We start from the raw sequence: 18,871 nt of genomic DNA on the forward strand, positions 1-18,871 counted from the left end.
GTCTCGAACAGGACAAAGAAGGCGTACCGATGTGCCACTTGCTGAAAGCATCCAGGTTTCCACGGGCCGTGCTCTCGGTGGAAGCGCTTCCAGCAACGTAAGCATATGCCTCGGGCGTGAGCTTAGCCTTGGCTTGCTGCTCGAGCAGCTTGAGGTCGGTCGTCTGTGGGGTTCCACCGCTCAGTCCGCCCACGTAGATCTCTCGAAGGTATCCGGACTGCAATGGATGTGGAAAGACTTGGTCAGCCAGGCTATCGAATGGTGTTGTTACCTCAGGTGGCGAGCCCGCTTACTTTTGAATTGGACATATTTGGAATCTATGCTCTGAAGCAGGAGCTGATGTCGATAGGAAGTTTGGCAATGAAGGGTGGAGAACAGATGGAAAGAGATAGCAGTGGCAACCATCCTGGAATCCGTGCAACCAAAGAAGTCTCTTCCCCGCAATTTGTGGCTCCCGGCCCGGCTATGAAGCGCGTCTAGTTATCCGAGCTCCAACAGGCCAAAACCCACGGCTGCCCACAAATCGATATTCGGCTTCCAGCCTCTCACACCCTGTCTGTGGAACAACGTACACATTTCAAACGCTCAAGCGACACAAATGAGATTCGTGGAGCAGGCTCAAGATCGGGGCTTCCGCTGAACTATGTTGATTCATGCGCAGAGGTTAAGATCGCTAAGCGACGTATCCGACGCGGTCGAAGTCAGGAGCGTACGAATTGGGGTTGGAGATGGTGATCGAGTTGCTCTGACCGGTTTTGAAGCCCGTCAGTCTGACCTTGTAGCCTTTGGTCACGTCCAGACTCCAATCGTAGCCGCTGAGCGGGAAGCTGACATTCTGCGCGCTGCCGCCATTAACGCTGATCTGAGCCTCGCGCTCGTTGGTAGCGCCGACGAACGAGAATCCAACGTCGGCGTTGATGTAATCAAAGTAGAGCACGGCTTCGTTGCCACTGGCCTTGATGCCGTTGAGCGTGAGCGTGTTGCCTGCACCACCACCGACGTAGCCGACCTTGGTACCACCAGAACAGCCAGCGCACGAGGCGGTGGCTGCTTTGCCTGCAAGCGTGCCAGATTCAGCCTCGATGTAGCTCAAGGTGGGAGCGGCTGCGTTGGTGTACTTGATGTTGGACAGACGCAAGGGTACGGAGCCGTGAGCGTTCACCTGCTTAGTGTACGATGTGACTGCGGTTCGGGTTGCACCGGTCCAAAGGTCAGTGACGTCGGCCGAGGCAACACCGAGTTGGGCAAAGTCGACGGTGATTGTGTTCTGCGTATTGCTCCAGTCGAAGGCGAGCACAGCCATGTCGCCGTTGCTCAGCTTGCCAGCGTGGAGATCAAAGTTGTTGGTCCTCCGCTCGATCAGCTTGACCGGCTGTCCCAGCTTGTCTTGGTTGATAGCGATCAAACCTTTGTTGAGCAGAATTGCCTTGGCATCAGAAGAAATACTAGAGAGATCGGTAGAGATGACCAAGGGACTCTTGATCATTGACCAGAAAGCGAAGTGTGTGGCTTGTTCATCGATCGACATCCCCGAATTGCCTACTTCGAGCAGATCCCCATCCGCGAAGTGACCCGGACCGCTTCGACCGTTGAGCGAGATTGGGATGGCTTGATTCAGGATGCGTTGCACGTTGATCCATCCTGAAGCAATGTCGTCGGACAGGCGGTAGGAGGTGCTAAGACCCTGAGTCCACTGAGCAGGTCCGATGAGGCTGCCATTGGCCTGCTTCTGTGGTACACCCCATTGGCAGATGAGCAGCTTGTTGATGCCGACGTTCGAGAGAGCTTTGCTCATGGTGCCGAAGCGAGAAGGGAAATCTGTACGAGCAGCTTTGGGCGCGTTGTCGGCCGCGGTGGTACCATCTGCGTAGCAGTTGTCGTACTTGAGGTAGCTCACGTTGAAGCTCTTGAGCAGCTGTGCGTCCTGCGTCTCATAACCTAGACTGCCCAGGACAGGACTGGGCGTCTGAGGATCGCAAGCTCGGTAGCCGGCGTCAGAGTAGAGACCAAAGTCGAGGCCTTTGGAGGCTGCGTACTGACCCAGGCTCTTCATACCGGAGGGGAATGCGTCCGTGTTGGTCATAAGGTTGCCGGACGAGTCTCGGCTGGATGTTCTCGAAACCCAACCGCAGTCGATCTGGAAGAAGTTGTAGCCTGCAGCGATGTAGCCCTGCGAAGCCATGAGATCCATCGTGGTGTGGGACTTTGCTTCGGTTGGAGAGCACGAGACCTGATTGTAGGTGTTGAAGCCCATGCCCGGCACCGGAAGAGCGTCGGTGGATTGGCGCTCTTGGAGGTGAGAGCTGGGCAACACGGTTGCCGAGCCTGTTCCTGCTGCGCCGAGGACGGCGACGGCGGCAAGTGCGCTTACACCGTGAAGGGTAGGCAGCATATTGTCTAGCAGAGCTCAGGGGCCGATGATGTCTCTTGTTGAAGATGGAGCGTCCTTTCGAGATGCCTTGTGCCTTCCTCGAATGATGACAAGCGCGGATGGGATCGAGTGCGCAAAGGCTTTGCTTTATACGAACATGAGGATCCATCATCCTTTCAAGATCACAGAACGGCATCTGAGCCCACGAGCTCGGACCAAAAGCCATCACGAAAGCCAGGCATGAAGAGGAGACATGCAACACTACCCCGCAAATGGCCAGGAGTATGCGAGGTCGTGAGTCGTCATTTATCTCGCTACCACAACAGTGCCATCAAAGGAAGAGAGCTCTCACTTGAACACAAACAATGCTATAGCATCTCACCGTTGCAGCGTTTCGGCATGACGGCCTTGGCCGGTCTCGTTTGGACGGCACGGCAATCTTGTTCCCTAGGCTCGCTTAGCATGCCCACCGATGTGGAGCTGTACGATTTACCGACGAGAAATCGAGCAGGCGGAATCAAGGGTATGCGTCCACAGCCATACAGCTGTTGCAAAGGTCTTTGATGATGTGTGGAGATCACACGCTAATGCGAACGTGCATTGGCGTAAGCGAGCGGCAATCTCATCCCCCTGTTGTACACCCTGAGGCACTGGTACTCTTTGCTCCGGCAACATCACCAGGCCACCGAAGATGCATCGACGTGTAGAACGACGGCAGACTGCGCTCGGACGGCGGGCTTAGAAGATCTGCGGTCTGAGCCGACTCGGACAGCTTTTCCCCGCAGTGCTTCGCAAGCCCCGCCATCAGCAGTCGGACATGACGGCGTTCCAAGACCCTGCAGAGAGCATCGAGATTCCCGACTGGAGATGTCGCTGTCACCACTCGCCAACACCGACGAATACCGCTGCGTCCGAGAGAGACCTTGATTTCAGTTGGGGATGTTATATCGCCGGATAACTTACAACTTCGGCTCGTTTTGTCGGATATTCGGCTGCCATTCCACTGGAATTCGGTTCTCCGCGGAAAAAGCAGCTTCTATCGGAATGAAAACACCCTTAGCCCTAAAGAACGTCAAACGTCATGCGCTGCACAGCCTGTTCGGGAAGCAGATCCCCACGCCGATCACAACGACGACATGTGAGACATACGCGGCTAGGCTTCGATTGACGTTCGGGGTAATTCGCGGCTTCTTGCTCACCCTCGCTCGCCGAACAGCCAAACACTCACTCTTAGACGGAAATCGAATGGTCGGGATGATCTCGGATGCCAGCATCCGCAGAAGCGAGAAGCCATTAATGAAAGTCAGATATCATGCACTGCACAGCTTGTTCGGAAGTCGGAGCCTTTCGGCAAGCCCGAATGACTGTCGACGAGTCATACCGTGCACATGGGCAGCAGGGCAATTCGTGGCGTTCGGAGACATTCTCGGCTCTGTACTAGCTTCCGAATAGCCGAGGCATTCGCCTTGCTTCCCTTCCCGAACAAGGACGTGATTGGGCTGTGTGCGCCCGAGTCGTCGTTTCAAAGGATCCGTATGTGCCTGACGGGTGCATGTGGGCAGTCGTGCCGAAAAGGCGTTGTCATCGTCGGTTCGGTTAAAGAGATTGTGATTGGACTGTTTGCGCTCGGCTCGTCGCTCAACTGGGTTCGTATGTGCCTGAGGGGTGCATGTAGGCAGTCGTGCCGAAAAGGCGTCGTCATCGTCGGTCCGTTGGTTCGGTGAAGTCGATTCGACCATGGTGCTCACCAGGAGGGTTGGTCCAATTTTGCGTTATTTAATAAGAAGGAAAAGGTACCATCGTATCCGAAGCCTCATTCCACTGCTCTTGCCATCGACTCATCAATGCTTTCTCGTACATCATCATGTGGTCGCCGCTGGCTAGCGCTTCGCTCGTCTTCCTCATCCTCTATTTCATCTTGTTCATCGTACTATCCGCCCTTTTCATCCTTCGAAAGGTGCCGTGGAAGTCGAGATGGCTTGTTCTGCTGCTGCACGTCCTTGTTCGTCTAGCATCGCAAGCCTGCGGTCTCTCCTTCGGTGTCATCGGATACCGGAACATTAACGTCCTCGTGGCCTACTACGTGCTTGGTGCTGAAGGTTACTTCACGCTGGTCGTATGTACCGCGCGCTACTTGATTGCGTGGCAGCGCAATCACTGGAACGGCTACTCTTGGATGGAGCCCGTGGATCAGTCAAGAGGGAAGGACAGAAGATCTGCATTCCTGCAACGGTTGAAAGGCATGTTTCGGTGGAAGACGAGCGGCGACCGCCATCCTTCGAATCGATGGATCATTCTGACCGACTGGCTGCTGGTGGCTGCCAATGCCATCATCATCGCAGGTGGATCTCTCAGCTCTGGTGCCTACACCGACAAGACTCTGTCGCCCAGTCAAGTCAGAAGCAAATTGGAGGCTTCCAAGGCTATGAGGGGGGCAGGACAAGCGGTCTTCCTGACGATCAACGTTGCGTTGCTTGTATGCATCGTCGTCACCATGCGTCAGCACGTACAAGGTCGCTACGAAGATGCAGACAACCATGCGACTCGTACGTCAACGAAAGAGGAAAGGCATCAGTCGGCAAGAAGGCCTTGGTATGGCCATCTAACACTTCTGCTCCTAGCTACCGCATGGCCCTTCCTGGTCGTACGTGGTGTCTTCGGCGTCCTGCAGGCTGTATTGCCTGACCTGAACGTGAGTACAGTCGGCAAGTCAAGTGCTGTTCGTTTCTATAGGGTTACTGACCGTTGAATCTTGCTCCGCCTTTTGACACAGTACTTCAACTCGGAAGTGTACGATGCAAACGGTCTTACGCAACAGTTTGTGATCGAAGAGACTTGTATGGTGACCATGATGGAGTTCATCAGCGCTGCCATCCTCACATCAACCTACTGGGCCTCGCGTTCCGATCCAGACTGGCGACAGCAGGCCACCATGGTCTCCGCATAGCGGTCTTGCATGCTCACTCGAAGACTTTTGACGCAATTGAAAAAGCTAATGACAATGACTGCAAGATGATTGTGATTTGTTTTCGTGGTCCCTGTCGCAAGACAGAGGGGGATGGTATCAACGCCAAACCGCCACAAAGCGAAACTCGACGCTTTTGCGTGGTGGGGCGTCCAGTGGGGGTGTCGGATAGTCGCCTTTGAGATTCGAGACTGCACAGTGCGCTCCATAGAGGGCCTCTGCACCGCTTCGAGGACCTTGCAGCTGTTGCTGTTGCAGTGAGAGCGAATCGTAGCATTTGAAAACAAGAACCTCGTCGTTGGTCTGATGTGGGATGAAATGCCACGTTTGGTCGGGGTGTGCGTGAATATCGTAGCCGCATCCGAACGGATTGGCGTGCCTTGAGAGCGATGCTTTGTCGAGCGACCTGTAGTCCGCCACTGCCAGCGGCTTTTGATAAACGGTTCCACCCACGGGCCTCCATAGATTGATGATCATGGTTCTTGAGTAATTTTTCGCAAGGTCTTTGTCCATAGCCTCGAATGGATCCAGACATGTTGATTGTTCGAGGAGCGATGGTGTTCCGGCGATAGCCATGGAGCATACCTTGGTGCCGTACGTGGGATCCTGGTCAATGTGAGCGAAAAGCGCGGGTGGCTCAAGAGGCTTGTCGAATCTGGACTCGATGCCTTGTGGTTGACGTTGTCGTTGGTGATCATCAGACAAGCTGGCAGATACAGAGACGGTAGAATCGCGCTTGGCAGTGTTCCAGAGGATCACGTGGTCAGCGCCGGTGATGTCTCGGATCAGGGCCAGATTCTCCTCGATGAAGGCAGTATAGGAGGGCTGCGTGTCGATACCTTGTTCGGCGAGGACTCGACTATGGTGAGGCAACGCGGCGAAACCACGTTGTGCCAGACTGGATCTGACATGTAGCAGCTGTTCTGAGCTTGAGCATGTGGATAGCGCTTCTAGTTCTGGCCGTAACGACGAAAGCTGCTTCCAGACGTGCTTCTTGGGTCGCTCGCGATGGGGCGTCTGAAGCTCGAGATACTGTTTCGGATCGTGGTCCAGCTCGTCATCCGAGAAAGTGAAGAGGAGCTGTCCGAGCACCTTTGTCTCCTGTGCATCGTCTCGCAAAGATCTGTCGATGTCGATCGTCATGATTCTGAAGTGGCGTATGAACAGAAAAGAGAAGCAAGGCAGCCATGATGAACGAGAGGACAAAGACGCCCAAAACCTTATCTTTGACAGGCTCAAAGTGGGGGAAAACGCGGTAAAATTGGCTGGCTGCGCGGATATTCGGTCGAAATACATTTTACCGTCTTGTCGGTCAACTGATTGCTTCGCGCTTGAGCAAGCTAAAGGGTGTGCTTGCTACACATCGTTTGATAGGTAAGAAGCATGCATTTCCGTATCACGAGGGTGTGCAATTCGTGGTATCAGAGCACTACAAAAGAGTACAAGCCAAGAACAAAGCTGCTGAAAGCAGCGACAACGCGAACATTGTGAAGCTGCGTCCACCTTCGCATCAACGATTCGGCCTGGTTGACATCGATGGTCTCCCTGTTGTTGGCGGCTTGTCTCAATGCCAAGAGCTTCGCGTTGGTCGGCAAAATCGCCGCCACCGTGAAGACGATCAGGCTGACCGACAAGGCGGCGGCTCCGAGGATATATTTCTTGCGAAGCTCCCAGTTGCTCCCGAGACGCTTCATGAGGGCATTCTTGTCGTTCCGAGGATCGCAGCTGAAGGCGAATGTGGTCAGCATGACAGCGGACAGGACAGAAACTGCAGGAATCACAAATCCTGCCTTGAAAGCGCGTTCCCAAAGCGTGAGCCTTTGCGCGATGTTGAGATTGACGTGGAGAGCCGAGGGCGAGATCTTGGCCCCTTGCTGGTCCAAGAAGTGCGTGTTGACCAGCACGGGGTAGGCCAGTGTGAGTCCAGAGACCAGGCCTGAACAGGTGAGTCCGACGAGGGCAGTAATGGGAGCCAGCATGTTGACGTCGGAGGAGTCAATAGAATGGTTAGGAGAAGGGCGAGTTGACAGTACTCTGAGAAGCTATCGAGTCTTTGAACACAGACGGTGTCACTTTATATATGGATCAAGCCGCCCATTCTCCGAGGCAAGACAGTGCCATGATTCACCCAACACCGTGCGGTACTGTTCGGTGATGTTACCGCGGACGTCCGATTGCCGTTGTGCGCGGCCTGGCAAAACACGTTCTCGGCTGGACCCTGATTGCAACCACGGGATCGCGCACGGCCTTGATTCTTCCGGCGCCGCGATCCGCGGATTGCTTGTGCTTCATCGTGCGGGTTCACCTTTGCTGTTCATCAGCTTACTGTGTCAACTCGTGAGAAGCAGTGTTGTGCATCGACCACACTTGCGGGCTGTCCCGACCCATCTTAATTGTCTCATTTGCGAAGCAACACTTCGCCACAGAAGACAATGCAGACTCCGTCAGGTGTATCGCTCCACTTGAGCCAGTCCCTGTGCATCTGTTCGATCTGCTCCTGCGTCGCTTTGCCCGTCGCCAAGGCCTGTTTCTTCCACGAGTCGGCTGCAACCCTGTCAGCCCACATCTGGCCCCAGAACTTTGCGTTCGGTTGGCCCCCATATGTCATGTTGCTTGACGAGAATGTCATGTGCTGGTCGCCCGCCGAAAAGCCAGCCTCCAGAGCCCACCGTACCAGCTTCCGACCCGCTTGTGCTTCCGCTCCGCCTGAGCAAAAGATTGCCTCGCAAGTCTCCCGCCATGTCTTGAAGGTCTCTGTCGAAGGGTAGAGGATCGCATCGCCAAAGTCGGCTTCTCGCGCAGCAACAAGTCCGCCCGGCTTGCACACTCGGCGCATCTGCTTGAGCGCATCGACCGGCCGAGGAAGGTGCATCAGGACCTGATGACAGTAAACAACGTCGAACGAGTCGTCGGCAAAAGGCAGCTCAAACACGGATGCCACATGGAAGCTGCAGCGATTCAGAGCGGTTATCTCGGTTTCCGAGATTGCTTCGAGCTTGACAAGTTCCAGCCGCTTTTGTGCTTCGGAGACCACCTCGGCAGAAGCGTCCGTGCCGATGATGCTGCCGTCAGGGATGTATTTCGCCAGCGACGTTGTGATCGTACCCGGTCCACAACCGATGTCCAGGATTCGAGCATCTGGCTTGAGATGCGCAAGTAGGAATGCCGCCGATGTCTCTGCAGTGCGAGAGGCATGAGAACGCAGCACCGCCTCCGAGTATCCCTGCGTGTATCCTCCTTTCGACGTCGATGTGCTCATTGTGTCCGCATGCGAGAGCGACTGCCATTCGAGCTCGTCTATGATGGTCGTTGGGAGACAATTGCCGAATCTTTGAACAAGACACCACTCGCCGCTGCACGGGTCCATGCACTGTGTTTTCTGTTACCGACCTGGCTCTGTCGCGATCCACAACGCCGAGAAAATCCGATGCCAGGCTTTTTCTCCTTCTACAACGATGCAATCACACACCCTTACTGCCCGAGACTCACTTTCTCATCTGCCAACTTCAGCCTCACACTGTCATGAAGGGCCTTCGTCAGGGCAAAGGGAGCGTCGCAGTCCAGACTGCCAATATGAAATCATAGATAAAGCAAAGACAAAGACAGACTCGGGTATCAAGAGACTAGCAGCATTGTGCTGAATCACAGGCGGGTATGATCAGGTTGATGGTGGAACGAGCAACGTCGACCGCAAGTCTCAGCCATCATGCGCAGGTCGTGGCAGGCCACTCGCGCGCACGCCGTTCCTCGATGGGATCCTACTTCGCCCAGATGCAATCGGACTTTGCAACCTCGGGTCGATCTTGCTCCCACCCGAGCCCTGTTCCGAAGCTGATCGCGAACGCAGCGTTTCAGTGGTGCTCGCCGTGGACCTCAAACTTGGCAATTTTGACGGTGTGATGCTTCCGCCATTAGCATGCACCGATTTGGACGGCGTTGCACGGGACGTGTCGCTATAGCGTGCCATGTTCCGTACGCTCCCGTAGCCAGCCGGCTTCCTCGAATCTGTCGGGTCTCTGCTGGTCTGCAGGCTTGCGACACTTTGATATCGTCGAATTGCCGGCTTTGGCGGTGTATTTGCACTGGCATTGCCAACAGGACTCTCCGGCGGAATCGATTTGGATGGAAGCGGAAGAGAAGGCCGTGATTGTTTCAGCACACTAGCGCGTGCTACAGGCAGACCGCTGCTCTTCCTGCGTAGGATCGGAATGACCCGCGTTGTCGAGGCCACGAACGGAGCTCGCTTCTCCATCTGAGTGATACTTGCAGCAGCTGACAACGTTTCATTCGACTGAGGTTTATCGAGGTTTGCGAGCGCGATTGTGTTCGAGACTGTTCGAGCTGCAGCCGACATCTCCACGGTGCTGCCGCTGGAGCGCGTCGTCGCAGTGGAAACGGTGCTTGATCGATCTGCGTGGAAGCTGCTCCAGATTTCCGATCCGGCCGTTGTGTCCGGTGTATCTTGAAGGCTTGGCGACAAGTCCTTGCCCTCGAAATCAGCAGTCTCCTCGTCTACCTCGAAAGCTGAAGGCTTCTTGTCCGGTGCAGGTTCGTTGAACCGCGTCGATCGCGCGACCGCAAGCGTGACTGGGGTAGGAAGTCCTCGCGATCTCATCGAAACGCGGTGTCGGATGTATTCGGCTACAACATGGTTGGGTCGCTGAGGATCATGGCCGCTCGTTCCTCCCGAATCGCTGATGTTCGTGTCGTGGCCCGAGCTGTGTCCAATAGAATGTCCGGTCGAGGAGAGCAGCTCATCTGCTTCCTGGATCATTTCGATCACACTGCTCATCGAGCTCGTCCTCGAGCGCGTTGGCAATTGCGACGTCTGTTGAGAGTCCTTGCTGTCCTCTGCTCCCTCTAGACTGCCACCGTCGACAGAGCCTCCGTTGTTTCTCGACACTGCGCTATACGAGTCATCAATCGGATCGCCACTGACGTTTGGTTTGGCTGACTGGGTCATGCCCTTGCCCGATCTCGAAAACTGCGTGGACAATGCTTGACCGATCCTCATATCGAATTCCTCGTCCAAAATGGTTTCGCGAGACAACTCCTCTGTGTCTAGGTCGAGGTCCTCGGTAAGCAGCACCTCTTCGTCGTCGCTTGGATTCGTCAAGAGGCTCAAATCAGGACTCGGAGATCGAGCTCGAAGTAGCGACGGGGACAAAGGTGGGCGCTTGGCGGCTGCCATCGATGCCATCGACTTGGTTTTACGCACAGGCTCGGTCATGCCGTTTGGTCGCGTGAAATCGCATCCTGGCAGCGAAGGTCGGCCGGTCGCTGCCGAGTTTCGCGGAGTTCTCGATGTCACGATCTTCGCGCCTTCTTCCTCATCGTCCGGGCTATCCCAGCCTGCACTTCGGTAGATGCGTTGAGCCTGAATGCGATCCAACGCGGCCGAGATGCGAAGAGACCGGGCTGGAATGGAAGCAATCGCGCGGCCTGCGCCGTGCCCTTGAGCTTCGACCGTCGACTCCACTCCGGCCACGTGCAGCTTGCGTTTGTACCCGCGCGTAGCGTCCATGATCCCTGAATGCTCTGCAAGGTCTTCGAGATCTGCATTGACATCCAGATCCGACTCCTCGTCGCTATCTTCTTGACGGCTTGTTGCAGTGATCAAATGATTGCCTTCACTGCATCGTCGAGTCATGGAAGATAAGCGTGGAGCGCGAATCAGTGATGGCCACAAACCAGGCTCATCCAGTTCAGCACTCAGGTCGTGTGTGCTCAGAAGCGATGCTGTGCTCTTTCGACGCCGCAGCGGAGTGTCGACGACCAAGTAGCCGCAGGGTCGGTTAGGCGGAAAAGCCGCGGGTTCTCGTACGTCACTGCCGACCTGTGCATCTGCTCTGTCAGCATTTTCATCGGTGGTGAGGGAGTCGATCGGAGGGAAGAGCGATTCGGTCGGCGATTGCATAGGTGATGTCTGCATCGAAAACTCCACGTACACCTTTTTGGAAGGTCGACTTTCGGAGGGACGTCTCGACAACGAGAAAGGATGGAAGCTGTAGAGGGAAGCAGCATCGTCGGGACCTACCCCCTGATCAGCTCCAATAGCTACAGGCCATCGTGTACCATAATCGCCAACGCTCGGGGCAATCGACGCAGCGAAGACGCTACTCATCGACGAGCTTCGACCTGAACGGCCACCTTCTTCGGGACTACCGACAGCGGAGGCGGACGAGGCAGAGGCTCGATGAGCATTCCACATGTCGACTTCCTTCGCCAACGAAGCTGCGTGGTCGTGAATGGCGAAGGGTCGGTAGCTCATGGTCGCAATGTGGTCGGACATATGTTCACGCGCGCGATGAGCAGCGTCCGCGTGTCTTTGCTTGGCCTGTGCAGTGGCGCGAATCTCTCGCAGAGACACGGGTCCAGACTCTGCTGTGGCGAGAGACCGTACAGAAGCGATCGATGGCTGGCGACACAGGCTGTCCGAAGCGCGAGCAACGATGCTCGACCATGTACCTGTGCCGGTGAGATCACGCGGCGACACACCGGTTGGCATGAACGGTGGCAAGCTAGGCGAGAACTCGTAAAAGGCATAGGGATCTTCGTCCCCTCCTGCACGGATGAGCGAAGCGCTGTCTAATGACGTTGACCCAGTCTCTTCCTCGGTAGTGACAAGCGTGGATCGGAAGGCCTGACTCGGCCTAGATGTGAGAGAGGCGGAGTGATGCGATAAAGATGATCGCGGTCGCAAGGTTGCTCGCTGATCTTCGAAGCCGAGGCTCTTCTTACGACTGGGTTTGCTGCGTTTCCTGGGAATCTCATCTGAGGAACGGTCGCCCTCGAGCTCCGAGTCTGCGACCTCGTCGCCTTCTGGATCTTCGATACGAAGGGCAGGCGCTGTGAAATGCGAAGCCATCGTGCCGTCAGATAGCCGACAAGAGTCGTAAAGGGCTACAGGGTCGGCACTGACGCCATGGTCGTCTGCATTGTCAGCGACGACCCTGAACGAAGCCGAAATTTTTGATGACCTAGGATGAATGAACGAGGTTTCAGCCGAGGGAGGGCCACGTGAATCATCAAGCGAGAGCTCTTGCGATACAGATGAGCTGAGTGATGGCAAGGAATCTGACTCGGGCAACTCTGCTTTCGTGTTGCTGTCGCTCTTTGCTGGGCCGGGCACAGTAGCGCTACTTTCGCCAGCCTCGACGTGTGATCTCGAAACCTGAGCTGCTGCGACCTGCGGCTGGGGGTGGAGGTCGACGCTAGCCGTCATGCCTACGCCATTTCTCCATTCGTCTGCTTCAAGGTCGAGAGCAAGCATGAGTTCGCTCATGCTCTTGGACATGGTGTCGCTTCGCTGATGATTCCTCCTCTGAACCGAATGCTGTTTGGAATAAGTCTGGACCGGATCGTGTGGAACGTCGTGCATGGACGACTTCCGCCCTGGATTATGTGAAGGCCCATTCGGGGTAGATCGACGTTGCCGATTGGATTTGTGAGGGAACAACGTGCGAGCACCGAGACCGATTTGAAAGACGCCAGTCTGTGAGCCTGAAGAGGCTTGCTGTATTCGCTCGCCAATGGCAAGAACGCCTCTACTCTCGGTCAGATCTAGGACCTGTGAGAGCGCACTGTCGCTGCTGCCTCCGCCTTCTGCAGATTTGACGTGGTCATCGCGAACATGTGACGCACCGGACGACGTGTACATCACACCGTCCGCCGTCGGGCTCGTGGCTCGTGATGGCCCGGAGATAGAGCGAGGCGAGAAGCGTAGCATCGGCTTAGCGTCCCGAGGCGCGGTCGTCAGCTCTGACGAAAGAGGCGGGTATGAGGTCGCAGGGGTAGGGAAATGATTGGAGGTGTCGCGGAGGCCGTCCATCTCCTCGTCAGAGACATGCGGGGCGTCGTTGCGGTCGCCTGGAATCTGTCTCAGGCGAGATGAAACCGGCCTCGTCTCTGCCATTTTCCAGCTGGACGGGCCACTTGCAGCGGATCGAGGCGATCCAGCTGACGAGGCGGACGCACGACTGGACCTGCGAGACTTGTGCTTGTCTGCCAGAGCACGCGTAAGTGTCTTGGATAATGGCTTGGGTGGCAGTGGCATATTGGGAGGCGGCCCAATAGGGCTTGACAGAGCTTGAGCAAGAGAGGCGGGCCGGGCGAGATCCACGGATGTGGATTGTTGCGAAAGTCGCCGCGAAGCGATGCTAGCTCTTGTGCTGGAGGCGCGGCGAGACGACGGACTGGATGAATTGTCGGTGGTCTCGGTGGTGTGCTGACTGAAAACATCGACATCGTCATCCAGGCGGCAGCTGGCGTGCGAGCTGGATTCGTGCGAACTGCTGCACGTCTCTTCGGATGCGAAGGAGGGCCGCGGACGTCTCTGGAGTTGGTCGAGATGGACAAGCTTCTGCGGCGGGTGGGGAAGTGCTTGAATGTAATGGCCAAGAATGGTGCTGTCCGCATCGTCGTCGTCGTCGCTGCCGCTGCGAGACGCGTCGGAGGAAGCGAGTCTTGAGGAGGAAGACGGCGGCGCTAGGTGCTCGACATCTTCGTCGACCCCGATCCAAGTCAGACGATCGCTGTTTCTAGCACCAGGTCCGTCGAAGGTGTGGCTCACCGCGTGGGAGATTTCGGCTTGCCTCTTTTGACGCAATGAAAGCACCTTATGGCGAACAAGATCGCGGTCCAAGTCGTTCAAAAGCGCTGAGCCTCCCGGTCGGCATTCCGAGTCGGCCGACGTGGCGTTCGTTTCGAGAACATCTTGGCCCGGCATGGCTCTTATTGCTGGCTGCCAGTGAGAACGGGCGCAGCGCAGCTGGAATTAGGGTGACGTAGCGTAGAGCCGATGTTGGGTGCAGTCGAAGGTGAATTCGAGATGCTAGAGTGCTGCTCGAGATCTACCGTGGGGCTAGCACATGCCGATTGGCAAGTCGAAGGGACGCGTGCTGCACTCGCGGACCGTCGCCGGATATCTTGGAGGGCCCAAGGGATGAAGCAAGTGGAGGGGGACCAGTGACCCGACGAGACGAGTGGTCGCCCTCGGGGGCTTGAAGGATGCTGCCGCTGAGGAGTGAGCTGGAGACGCAAGCGTGCGGATGAGCAACAGTGATGCCAAAATGAAGGTGATGGCTATGTGGGGTAAAAAGGACTAGACAGGCTGACACCGGTGGGACTGACAGCAGGTGGGTTGTGACTGTGTAGACGGACGCAGATCTTTTGAACGCTTGCAAGAAAAAACAGCAGAAGATGAAGCACGAGTTTGAACGCTGAACCGAGGGTATACTGTAAGTAGAAAGAGCCGGTGAAGTGAGAGAGAGTCGGATACAGCTAAGCAGAAGCGGCGGTGTCACGCCTGGGAGGGATGCAGGAGCCTGATGCTACCGGAGCGAGGAGTGTAACGGGCGCGATTGAGTGTGGAGGCTCCGAAAGCTCCCAAGCACCATTGAGGGATGGCTCAAGGAAGGCGCGTTTGGGTTGATGGTGATGGGAGTCTGAAGAAAAGGAGCGACTGTGGTGCACCATATAGGAACAGGCAGGCGGCAAGACGGGACAATCGACAGGCGGCTAGCATTGTGGCCACATGTGCAGAATTGAAGACTGCTGCGAGACCAATGCTTCGAGACTGACTAGCTAAACGTACAGCACTCGTCTGTTTTGCAGTCGAAGACAACCGCAGTGCATGGCCTGATCGCAAAAAGGATTCTGCTGTCCGCAGCGATGCTCTGCTCCAGTATATCTCAAACGTTGAAGCAAAGCAAACAGAGCAGTCTGCATCCCGGAAGGCAAGGATCGAGCGTCGCCGGGCACTGCCGGTCGTGCTTGAGATAGCGGTGGATAACACGGACGCGGCGCAGAATCAAAGAACTCGGCTTCGGTGTTTTACACGATGGAACGGGATCGTGCAGCAACTTAGCGGTGCACGAAGCGTACACACAAGATGACGAGCTGGCAACCAGACGAATGAAGACGCAGGGACGCCGATGAGGGTTGATGGAGGCGGTAGTAGCACGGTGGGTTGGGCTTGCATTGGAACCACAAAGGTGACCATCATCAAGGCAGAGCAACAGTGAGACAGACTCAGAGACAGACGTGGTGCCAAGAAGGCTTGCTGCGAATCCTTCTGGCTTTGCTTAAGCGAGCGAGGGAGCGGAAACGAAGCGCGGGATGGCGGAAGAACGAATTCTGGCCAAGGGCGTTCGCTCGTACTTGTGTAAGCGAGGCCGAAGGGTCCCTCGGAACAAGAACGAGGGTTCTTGGAACAATTTGATCTAAGACATGATCGGCGACGGGCGTCTGTCCTCTGAACGACACTCTGCCTCTGCCCTGCTCGTCGTCTTTTCCCATACTGCACCCTCTCGACGATCATCGCTAAGCGAATTGCATGGAAATTTTTCTCATCGTTCACTCTCACTTCTGTCGCCTTGACAATCGCAGAAGTTGAGGTACATCTCGAATCCGTGACCCCTGTTGGAAGCTCGTTGTGGGGGGTTCTTGTCAACAAGCACGGATGACAAGGTCCGCGATGAGCTACTCTAGAGTTTGTCAGGGCGATTCAAGGCCGAATGTGGGGGCGGTGACTCCCGACCAGTGTCACATTCTAGCGTCGTGAACAACGGCGTTTGGCAGTTGGCCCTTTCGCCGTGCGAGCTCGTCTCCGCCCTGCTAGTGCGTATGTCAACGTAGCAAGTCCGATGCGGAAGGCCAAAGCTTTGACTTACTTAGTCTACGAAAGAGCAGCCTTCAGCAGCCCACTCTGAACTTTTGATCTCTTGCTTCTATGATTTTTTGTCATCGAACTCTGTGAGAATGAGTCCAACGTCCAACTGCGGTAGCCCATCTTGATGGAGAGAGCACTGTCCAACTGTAACTACTCGCGATTGCGTTTGATCTCTTAACGCAAGCGAGCTTTATATTCAGACTCCGACGTGTGCATGAGCAAGCGGGCCATAATCCGCAACGCCCTTTTCTGTCGAGTCTGCGGAACTCAGAGCGCCCAACTGCAGCAGACTAGGGTTCATGACAGACTCGGAGTGTTGCAAGGCACGCTTGACACTCGGACCAGGTATCATTCGATGGATTTGAGCCAGTCTAGCCTCGTTCGGTCCAGCAGGCCATCAACAAACAAATCGGTTGCCGTCGCTTTCGGCAACGCATTGCCGAGCTGGCAGATTGCTAGTTGAATCGCCATTCGCTGCTTCTCTTCCTTCAAGCGATTCTCTCAACCAACGCGCACTGTGTGGACGTTATCGTGTAGCACCTATGTCTGACCTAGCCGGACTGAACAGCCTTGCTGCAGCTCGACGGCGCCGAAGCGCATCGTCCACAATGGACGTGCGTCTTTGACGCCCCTCTTTCCAACTCCGACGGTCATGCCATCGACGTTGGATGTCGAGCCATTGCTTCAACACGGGTCACCTTCAACCGAAGGGCTTGGTGAAATACGGAATGATGAGAAGCCCAAGCTACAGCGAGCTCCTGAGCCTATCGTCAGTCTTGATCTGTGGCAGAATGTCTTGCGTCTGTCGTAACACCGGCCGGATTTCCTCATTCGGATGTCTGCAGCTCGCGTCTAGCGACCTGTTTGGGCCCAGTCGCATCAATGGTTTCGTAGCTCTCGTGCATGCTGCAACTAGTCGTTTCACGTGTGCACTCATCAACCAAGGGAACAATGATCGATCAAGTTCCGCTCACCAGAATGCGGATCACGTACAAAGAGGTGCAGGTAACGTAGGATCAGGGCAGACAGCACTCGGCGCGGCCCAGCTAACCGTAACGATGAACAATGTACGAGGAGGAAAGTCTAACAAAGGTGTTTTTGCCGTGCGAATAGGATTTTCGAAAAAGAAGAAGAAAGCAAAAAAAGAATAAAAAGGAGTCATAAACCTGATAACGTTCTGGGTTTGCGTTCGATGCGTTCCTCGCATTGACCATGCCTCGTGCTGATTGACTTGATTTCGCTCTCACCACATCTATCCTAGCCACCATCACCTCCACGCAACAATGGCATCAACATCAGACGATTTCACCAAGCGAAAGCTGTGGGGCGGCCGCTTCACCGGCAACAACGACCCGCTCCTCTTTGCCTACAACGAGTCGCTCTCTTACGACAAGCGCATGCATGCCCAGGACATCCGAGGTTCGCAAGCCTACGCACGCGCTCTCGTAAAGACCGGCGTGCTTAATGAGCAGGAAAAGGACCAGATTGTCGCAGGTCTCGACAAGGTCGGTCAGGAGTGGAAGGACGGCACCTTCGAGATCCACTCCGACGACGAAGACATCCACACCGCCAACGAGCGTCGTCTCACCGAGCTCATCGGCAGCGTCGGCGGCAAGCTGCACACTGGCAGGTCCAGGAACGACCAGGTCGCAACTGACATGCGTCTGTGGCTCATCGACGAGGTCAAGGCCATCGAGGGCCACCTCAAAGACTTGATCCAGGTCATGATCGCTCGCGCAAGGCAAGAGGTCGATGCTCTCATGCCTGGATACACCCACCTTCAGCGCGCTCAGCCCATCCGATGGTCGCACCTCCTCCTCTCGCACGCCACCTACTTTGCATCCGACCTTGCCCGTCTACGAGACCTCATGCCTCGAATCTCGGTACTTCCTCTCGGCTCGGGTCCTTTGGCTGGCAATCCCTTTGCCGGCCTCGACCGCGACGCCATTGCTGCCGACCTGGGCTTCCAGACGGTGGGCCCCAACTCGATGAACAGCGTCTCAGACCGTGACTTTGTCGTCGAATACCTCATGTGGGCCAGCTTGACCTCGATCCACCTCAGCAAGATGGCCGAAGACTTTATCATCTACTCGACCTCCGAATTCGGCTTCATGCAGCTGAGCGACGCCTACAGCACCGGCTCATCCATCATGCCCCAAAAGAAGAATCCGGACAGCTTGGAGCTCCTTCGAGGCAAGGCGGGTCGCATCTTTGGTCAGATGTCCGGCTTCATGATGTCGCTCAAAGGCATCCCGTCCACCTACAACAAGGATCTGCAGGAAGACAAGGAACCGCTCTTTGACGCCGTCGACACCACCAAGAATGGCATCCAGATCGCCACTGGTGTGCTCTCCACGCTCAACATCTTCCCCGAAAAGATGAAGTCGGCCTTGACGCCAGACATGCTCGCTACCGATCTGGCAGAATACCTCGTCCGAAAGGGCATCCCCTTCCGTGAGACGCATCACATCTCTGGCAGCGCAGTGCGTCTGTCTGAGCAGAAAGGTTGCCTGCTTTCGCAACTCACGCTCCAAGATCTGCGAACGCTGTCGGACAAGTTCGACGACGACGTCATGCAGGTCTGGTCCTTTGAGCAGAGCGTCGAGCGTCGCGACGCCAAAGGCGGCACTTCGAAGCGCGCCGTGCTCGAACAGTGCGACACGCTCGAAAAGGTACTCTCTTCTCCGTCGCAGTGAGCTGTACACCATCCTTCACTCATCACAGAGGGCCAATTGCAATAGAAAAGGTGAGAATACGATCACGTTTTCGAAAAACCCGTGACTGCAATTGATGTTTTCGTGCGCGCTACCTCGTCTGAAACTGTATCTGTATCTTGGAATTCATGGCTGCACCGCGTATGCAT

General features: G+C 55.8%; 10 protein-coding genes across 10 annotated transcripts in view; 4 read left to right on the forward strand and 6 right to left on the reverse strand.

Moving 5' to 3' along the window:
• The window catches only part of PHSY_002494 (L-lactate dehydrogenase), a gene marked incomplete at both ends in the record, with an annotated part of 3,584 nt that extends 1,330 nt beyond the window's left edge, over positions 1 to 2,254 (reverse strand). The window contains 2 exons of the mRNA XM_012333118.1: positions 28 to 217; positions 683 to 2,254. Of these exons, the coding sequence (XP_012188508.1) occupies positions 28 to 217; positions 683 to 2,254 (1,762 nt within the window). The remainder of the gene's footprint in view (positions 1 to 27; positions 218 to 682) is intronic.
• A 739-nt stretch (positions 2,255 to 2,993) lies between these two features.
• On the reverse strand, positions 2,994 to 4,110 carry PHSY_002495 (hypothetical protein; the record flags this gene model as incomplete). The annotated part of the gene is made up of 3 exons (XM_012333119.1): positions 2,994 to 3,207; positions 3,335 to 3,407; positions 3,753 to 4,110. The coding sequence occupies 3 exons, from the start codon at positions 4,108 to 4,110 to the stop codon at positions 2,994 to 2,996; spliced, it is 645 nt and encodes a 214-aa protein (XP_012188509.1).
• A 125-nt stretch (positions 4,111 to 4,235) lies between these two features.
• PHSY_002496 (hypothetical protein) lies at positions 4,236 to 5,318 on the forward strand (the record flags this gene model as incomplete). Its single annotated transcript, XM_012333120.1, has 2 exons — positions 4,236 to 5,063; positions 5,145 to 5,318. The coding sequence occupies 2 exons, from the start codon at positions 4,236 to 4,238 to the stop codon at positions 5,316 to 5,318; spliced, it is 1,002 nt and encodes a 333-aa protein (XP_012188510.1).
• Positions 5,319 to 5,435: 117 nt separating this feature from the next.
• On the reverse strand, positions 5,436 to 6,479 carry PHSY_002497 (hypothetical protein; the record flags this gene model as incomplete). Its single annotated transcript, XM_012333121.1, has 1 exon — positions 5,436 to 6,479. The coding sequence occupies one exon, from the start codon at positions 6,477 to 6,479 to the stop codon at positions 5,436 to 5,438; it is 1,044 nt and encodes a 347-aa protein (XP_012188511.1).
• Positions 6,480 to 6,757: 278 nt separating this feature from the next.
• PHSY_002498 (hypothetical protein) lies at positions 6,758 to 7,315 on the reverse strand (the record flags this gene model as incomplete). Its single annotated transcript, XM_012333122.1, has 1 exon — positions 6,758 to 7,315. One exon carries the CDS (start codon positions 7,313 to 7,315, stop codon positions 6,758 to 6,760), a length of 558 nt encoding a protein of 185 aa, XP_012188512.1.
• A 419-nt stretch (positions 7,316 to 7,734) lies between these two features.
• PHSY_002499 (hypothetical protein) lies at positions 7,735 to 8,703 on the reverse strand (the record flags this gene model as incomplete). Its single annotated transcript, XM_012333123.1, has 1 exon — positions 7,735 to 8,703. One exon carries the CDS (start codon positions 8,701 to 8,703, stop codon positions 7,735 to 7,737), a length of 969 nt encoding a protein of 322 aa, XP_012188513.1.
• Positions 8,704 to 9,033: 330 nt separating this feature from the next.
• Positions 9,034 to 14,064, reverse strand: PHSY_002500 (hypothetical protein; the record flags this gene model as incomplete). The annotated part of the gene is made up of 1 exon (XM_012333124.1): positions 9,034 to 14,064. The coding sequence occupies one exon, from the start codon at positions 14,062 to 14,064 to the stop codon at positions 9,034 to 9,036; it is 5,031 nt and encodes a 1,676-aa protein (XP_012188514.1).
• Positions 14,065 to 14,136: 72 nt separating this feature from the next.
• On the forward strand, positions 14,137 to 15,232 carry PHSY_002501 (hypothetical protein; the record flags this gene model as incomplete). The annotated part of the gene is made up of 2 exons (XM_012333125.1): positions 14,137 to 14,155; positions 14,952 to 15,232. 2 exons carry the CDS (start codon positions 14,137 to 14,139, stop codon positions 15,230 to 15,232), a joined length of 300 nt encoding a protein of 99 aa, XP_012188515.1.
• A 223-nt stretch (positions 15,233 to 15,455) lies between these two features.
• On the forward strand, positions 15,456 to 16,819 carry PHSY_002502 (cutinase G-box binding protein; the record flags this gene model as incomplete). The annotated part of the gene is made up of 3 exons (XM_012333126.1): positions 15,456 to 15,501; positions 16,209 to 16,353; positions 16,564 to 16,819. 3 exons carry the CDS (start codon positions 15,456 to 15,458, stop codon positions 16,817 to 16,819), a joined length of 447 nt encoding a protein of 148 aa, XP_012188516.1.
• A 472-nt stretch (positions 16,820 to 17,291) lies between these two features.
• Positions 17,292 to 18,704, forward strand: PHSY_002503 (argininosuccinate lyase; the record flags this gene model as incomplete). Its single annotated transcript, XM_012333127.1, has 1 exon — positions 17,292 to 18,704. The coding sequence occupies one exon, from the start codon at positions 17,292 to 17,294 to the stop codon at positions 18,702 to 18,704; it is 1,413 nt and encodes a 470-aa protein (XP_012188517.1).
• Between the last annotated feature and the right edge of the window lie 167 nt (positions 18,705 to 18,871).

The sequence above is a fragment of the Pseudozyma hubeiensis genome, assembly GCF_000403515.1.
Source record: "Pseudozyma hubeiensis SY62 DNA, scaffold: PHS23, whole genome shotgun sequence".
Classification (NCBI taxonomy): Eukaryota; Fungi; Basidiomycota; class Ustilaginomycetes; order Ustilaginales; family Ustilaginaceae; genus Pseudozyma; species Pseudozyma hubeiensis.